The sequence below is a fragment of the Borostomias antarcticus genome, assembly GCF_949987555.1.
Source record: "Borostomias antarcticus genome assembly, chromosome: 24".
NCBI classification, from domain to species: Eukaryota; Metazoa; Chordata; class Actinopteri; order Stomiiformes; family Stomiidae; genus Borostomias; species Borostomias antarcticus.
Genome location: NC_140257.1, coordinates 3,103,234 through 3,109,786, shown reverse-complemented (window position 1 = coordinate 3,109,786; position 6,553 = coordinate 3,103,234). Strand labels below are relative to the sequence as shown.

The 6,553-nt window shown below is 41.7% G+C and overlaps 1 protein-coding gene across 1 annotated transcript; it reads left to right on the top strand.

Annotated features, from left to right (window-relative positions):
• Window positions 1–3,915: 3,915 nt before the first annotated feature.
• On the top strand, window positions 3,916–5,826 carry LOC311325230 (HLA class II histocompatibility antigen, DQ beta 1 chain-like; the record flags this gene model as incomplete). The annotated part of the gene is made up of 4 exons (XM_084457898.1): window positions 3,916–3,997; window positions 4,639–4,920; window positions 5,385–5,501; window positions 5,801–5,826. 4 exons carry the CDS (start codon window positions 3,916–3,918, stop codon window positions 5,824–5,826), a joined length of 507 nt encoding a protein of 168 aa, XP_084314024.1.
• Window positions 5,827–6,553: the final 727 nt, after the last annotated feature.

The window sequence follows — 6,553 nt, the reverse complement described above, 5'->3', positions numbered from 1 at the left end:
GGTTCTAGTGTCTCAGACGTGGTGGTTCTAGTGTCTCAGACGTGGTGGTTCTAGTGTCTCAGACGTGGTGGTTCTAGCGTCTCAGACGTGGTGGTTCTAGTTTCTCAGACGTGGTGGTTCTAGTTTCTCAGACATGGTGGTTCTAGCGTCTCAGACGTGGTGGTTCTAGCATCTCAGACGTGGTGGTTCTAGTGTCTCATACGTTTGTAAACTGACATCCTCTCCTCCTGCCCCTGTGTTCCTGGGGCTCGTAGTTCTTCTGGGATTTGTAGTTCTGCAGGTGATATGGCTGCAGGCACACACAGAACCTATGGGAGAATCAAGTCCTTTAACAAAATATGAACAATATATAATTCACCAGGGATTCATGACCACGCAATGGGCAAGGTTGTTTAACAGAAAACACACCTCTGTATTCGCTTGAGATTCTCCTCCATCTCCTGATTAGCTAGCTCCACCAGGAAGTGGATGTAATCAGTGTGCGAAATACCCGTCAATATTCGGGGGGGTCCCCATCTCACGTTTGTTCCGCAATACCGGTCGAAAATGTCTTTCTCAATATGCAGTAAGCCTATAACATTACAATATTTCATGGATGCAAACCAAGACAATCAGTCTATAGCCTACATGACAGCACACACACATGCACACACACACACACACACACACACACACACACACACACACACACACACACACACACACACACACACACACACATCACCAGGGCTCAGTGCTAGGGTGGGCCAATTAACTGCAATGGGGGGCACAATTATTACTAATTTTTTTTGATAATCCGATATGCTATAGTATTCATAATGCAACCCTGACATGCATAGGAGGTTGCACTGGCTAAAGTTATTTTATAACAAGGAGAGGCCAAGTTGTGCATTACAATGCTGACACGACAACAATTGGCACCAATCCGGCGCACTTACAAGAGTGAGTTTCTAGTAGAGTGAACCGGTGGGAATGCCTTCGGAATGCTGCACCATACATTCCTGTGGGACATTCTTGCCCAAGGGCACACACGTCAGCCAATCACACGTTAGCCAATCACACGTCAGCCAATCACACGTTAGCCAATCACACGTCAGCCAATCATACGTTAGCCAATCACACGTCAGCCAATCACACGTCAGCCAATCACACGTCAGCCAATCACACGTCAGCCACACAGGAGCTTGAGACACACGGCAGGTCTACAGGTTCATCATGAAACCTTCACACACACTCTCTCACACACACACACACACACACACACACACACACACACACACACACACACACAGACAAAATTATTAAACAATCCATTATCTTGGGTCTTACATGAGGCTTCTATGAGAACTACTTGAGAGTCTTTGTCTTCATACAGTCATTTTCAATGGGGGGCCAGAAACACCTCCAGTTGTCAAATAAAGATGTTTGTTTGCTTGTATCATTTGATTGATTTATGATTGACTGTTTGAATGATACAGTCACATCATTTGATTGATTTATGACTGATTGTTTGAATGATACAGCCACATCATTTGATTGATTTATGATTGATTGTTTGAATGACTGCTGTGAGGCGACAGTACTAGGTACTGCGCCACCTGTTTGAATGATTGACTGTTTTGAATGAGGCAGGGGTATCATGTGATTGATTTATGATTGACTGAATGATACGGGTGTATCATTGTGTTCTGTGTAACGTGTAGGCTGACCTTTGATGCCCTCAGTACAGGTCCTAGCTAACCAAACACACGGAAATGATATTTTATATACTGTAACACTGTACACTGACACACGCACGCACAGACACACATCTTCTGGTAGCTCCAGAATACATGTTCATGATCAGCTTCCATACGCCCACATACCCTCCAGAATAGTTGTTGTATAGATAGAAGCCTTCCTCTAATCTTTGGAGCTCTAAAAAATATGAAGATATTCTTCTGTCTTAAGTCGCTCCATAGTTTTATGGTTTCAATATTTAGGGACTTCTCCAGACTGGTTTGTCTGGACAGCCTGGTTTCTGTGAAACAGGATCAGTGAGATTCTCACCCCAACAGTTGATGTAAGTGGATAGGAACGTAGCCATAATCTTTCTTTGCTGTTGTTTTCAGGGGGTAGATTGATTAAATTATGTGTTTTGTCAGTACATGAGTTATCATATTAATGTAAAAAGGTAAAATAATTAATTGAATAATTCCTTCATGCATTCTCACTTTTACATGATAGCCATTAGTCATCTAGTTCTTCTATAACTGAAGCATATAATCAGCCACTTCCCTAATGGCATTATAGGCTTCATGTTATGTACTGTACACTTTCAAGTCCCCATCAATCTGATGATCATTATCTTCTTTTTACATAAAGACCTTTATGTGAGAGGCCTCTGACACCCCAACTCTATGTATTCTATCCCTGCGTTACCTGCTAAGTTCTCATCCACTGTGCATTTACACTACAAGCCTGAACAGCCATGTGAGCGTCTACCTAGATACAGATGATGAGGCTGGAAATGACTCATCTGATTGGTCCAAGGGTCCTACACAAGAGACAAAAGAGAGAGAAAAGAAATGTTCAGTTCAGTGTATAATTCAAGTCTTCTCAATTCTCCTCTCTGTGAAGAAATGACATCAACAACAATTACATGCTTTGCTTGATAAATAAAACATTTTTTGTGGAAATACATCATAGTCTTTCATCATAATGTCTCAGGTTTGTAGTTTTCAGACAAACACTTCTCCAGATGCAAATGTTTCCAGAGCTTGCTCTTCGACATCAGTCCCTCCCATATTGTAAACATGAATCATTTTCCCAGTATCTCATTTGATCCCAAGCACACGGTCCATAAGCAGATACACACATTGTGGCAAAGGCATGGCACGGATCAGCTCAGACCTTGTTTTGCTGAGGAAACCTTGCACGACTGGCCAAAATGGCTACTCAGGATATTGTTCATTTGGATGTAATTGGTTAATTGAGTTTTAAGTGGTCAGTTGATACCTGTGCTATTCCTTGTGCTGCCCTATGAAGAGATATGTCTGTCTGTTGCTGTAACACTGTCAATATGGTTGTCATGGCTGAATTTAGGAGAACTGAGTGTGACAGCCTGAAGAGCCAAACATGATGAGTAAACAACGCTCTAACTCAATACAAAGTAAAACTGAATTAAATGTTTGTCAATGTTTAAAAACAATGCTGTATTTATGTAAATGACTGTGTTCTGATTGAGAATTAACTGTAAGTGACCGACCATACAGTAATAATGAACGTACAATGTTTGACCTCTGCCTAGCAACATGTGACATGTGTTTTTCTGAAGCAGAGATTGGTTTGTTTGGTTAAGAGTCAGTTTATTATCTGAGTGCTCTGCTCTCTTTCATCTAGTTGAGAAGTTGAACGCTGGAGGAACATGTCCTTGTCAACTGTGTTTTCCATTTGCATGGCTGTGGTTCTGTCCACGCAAAAAGCAGGTAGGCTACATTATCATAAACTACACACCGTGAGTCTGTATAATACAGTCTGTATAAAGTCTATGGTATTACCAGGTATAATTAGCTTTCCATCAATGAACTAATGACAGTGATCTTATTGTTGCATATTGTTTCATATAACATTTGTATTGAATGTTTCTGAATTGTTCTTTGACATGATATTCATGATTTATGAGAAAATAAAGTGTGTAATGAATTCAGATAAACTGTAATTATACATTATTTGTTCTTCAATATTTCAGGTGGATATGAGAACTACGGGGTGATGCACTGCTTATACTCTACAGAGCAACCGCATGAGTTCATAGTCTCTTATATTTATAATAAGATTGAAGATATCAGGTACAACAGCACTAAGGGCAGGTATGAGGGATACACTGAGCATGGTCTGTATAATGCTAAGATCTGGAATGATGATCCTGCTATCATGGCTGATGTGCGAACGCTGATGGAGAGTTTCTGCAATCACAACGCTGAGCTCCACCTCCCTGCCGTACTGGAGAAGACAGGTGAGCTGCCCTCCTCACCACAACAACATCACATCTCTCACTCACCAGATGATACGACACCTCTTTCATCTGTTCACTACAAAACCTGTAATGCAGCTTCTGTCTGGTGGATATAAAGCAACATAGACCTGATGATTATTAAATGATGATGTTTTCATCTTGTGGGATGGGAGGATGATATTGTTTTTCACCATTCAGAACTGGTGGACTGCATTACTGGTCACCTCTGGGACTAAGAGAGATCTAGAAACAAACATGATGAATCTACACAGTTATATTAAAGATCAATAATAGAGTAGACATATTAAAGACCAATAATAGAGTAGACATATTAAAGATCAATAATAGAGTAGACATACTAAAGACCAATAATAGAGTAGACATATTAAAGACCAATAATAGAGTAGACATATTAAAGATCAATAATAGAGTAGACATATTAAAGACCAATAATAGAGTAGACATATTAAAGATCAATAATAGAGTAGACATATTAAAGACCAATAACCACAGTCCACAGTGTTTATCTCATTTTTAAGTCAAGTTGATCCTTAATTAATAGAGAACAGAACCCTGATCAATATGATATGAATGATAGTGTTATATGAACTAATGTGTTGCTGTTTTTCCTCCACTATCAGTGGAGCCCTCTGTCAAACTTCTCTCAGTGACCCCCTCTAGTGGCAGACACCCTGCCATGCTGGTGTGCAGCGCCTATGACTTCTACCCCAAAAAGATCAGAGTGACCTGGAAGAGGGATGGACAGGAAGTGACCTCAGACGTGATCTCCACTGAGGAGTCGGTCAACGGTGACTGGTACTACCAGTTCCACTCCCAACTGGAGTACACGCCCAGATCCGGGGAGAAGATCTCCTGCATGGTGGAGCACGCCAGCCTGGACAGACCCCTCGTGAAGGACTGGGGTGAGTTCACTGCTCAGCTGTTGTTAGGGTGTTGTCATGGTGTACTGGGGTGAGTTCACTGTCCAGCTGTTGTTAGGGTGTTGTCATGGTGTACTAGGGTGAGTTCACTGTTCAGCTGTTGTTAGGGTGTTGTCATGGTGTACTAGGGTGAGTTCACTGCTCAGCTGTTGTTAGGGTGTTGTCATGGTGTACTAGGGTGAGTTCACTGCTCAGCTGTTGTTAGGGTGTTGTCATGGTGTACTAGGGTGAGTTCACTGTTCAGCTGTTGTTAGGGTGTTGTCATGGTGTGCTGGGGTGAGTTCAGGTGAGCAGGGTACGAGTGCTGTGTTGTGGCTGGGTACCTGAATGACCCTGACTGTGACTGTGTGTGCTAGCGTATGATAGATGGTGGTCTGTCAGAAGCTACATACAGGACAGCTACAGTGTCATCACATGCTAACAGAAGGGTCATTTCTCCTTGACAGACCCGTCCCTGCCTGAGTCTGAGAGGAATAAGATCGCCATCGGGGCGTCTGGGCTGGTGCTGGGACTGGTCTTTGCACTGGCTGGACTCATCTACTACCAGAAGAAGAAATCCAATGGTGAGTCATCAGCTGTGTGAAGAGAACATGTACAGTCTTCATAGTCATCTGTGTGTAGAGAACATGTACAGTCTTCATAGTCATCCAGTCTTCACAGTCATCTGTGTGTTATGTACGCAGCACACTGTAAAATAATCATGATGTAAGAAAGATTCACTTATACATTGAGAGATGTATTTTTCAAGAATACTGCTCCTGTGTTCAGTGGATGGTGGCAGCAATGTTGATTTATTTGTTGAAATATCACATAGTGATTGTGTCACCTCTGTCTCTTCACCCTCTCTGTGTTTATTTCACAGGGCGGATGCTGGTGCCTGCTAGCTAAGGTGAGACTCCTCTTGTCACAGAAAAGTTTCACCAACTACTACAACTGACTGTGCCTGATGGTCATTGTAACGGTTTTCTTTTATCTTCTCAGGTTTGCAGGTCTGTTTCTGAATCCACTGCTGAACTAGACCTGATATTAGAGCCTTCTTCTAACCAGAAATCTCAGTTTAACTGAAATAACGCTAAAATGCTTGAGCGTAATACAATATCTTTGCTCCATATTAACCAATACCGTCTTAAGAAGGCCATACATATGTGTTATGAGTTTGTCGCTCTATATGCAACAAAAATATTCCCTTTAATACGCAAATAATGCATTGTCCTGTGTGTTTTGAATCAATAATGCACTGTCCTGGGTGTTATTAATCAATAATGCACTGTCCTGGGTGTTATTATTCAATAATGCACTGTCCTGGGTGTTATTAATCAATAATGCACTGTCCTGGGTGTTATTAATCAATAATGCACTGTCCTGGGTGTTATTAATCAACTGTACCAGGGTTATAAGATCCACATATCAATAATAGTCATGTATGAGAGTTGGAGTCATTTCCCTCTGGTTTCTAGTCTAAACTGGGTGTCTGTGGAGAAACAGCATTAGCAGGACAAGTGACTGGAGGACATCCTGAGTCTGACACCAAACATCACTGACAACTTCAGACACTCTTTGTGGCAGGTTAGAGGTCTGTACAAAGGCCTGTTTACTTGGTTCCTACAGGTCTTAA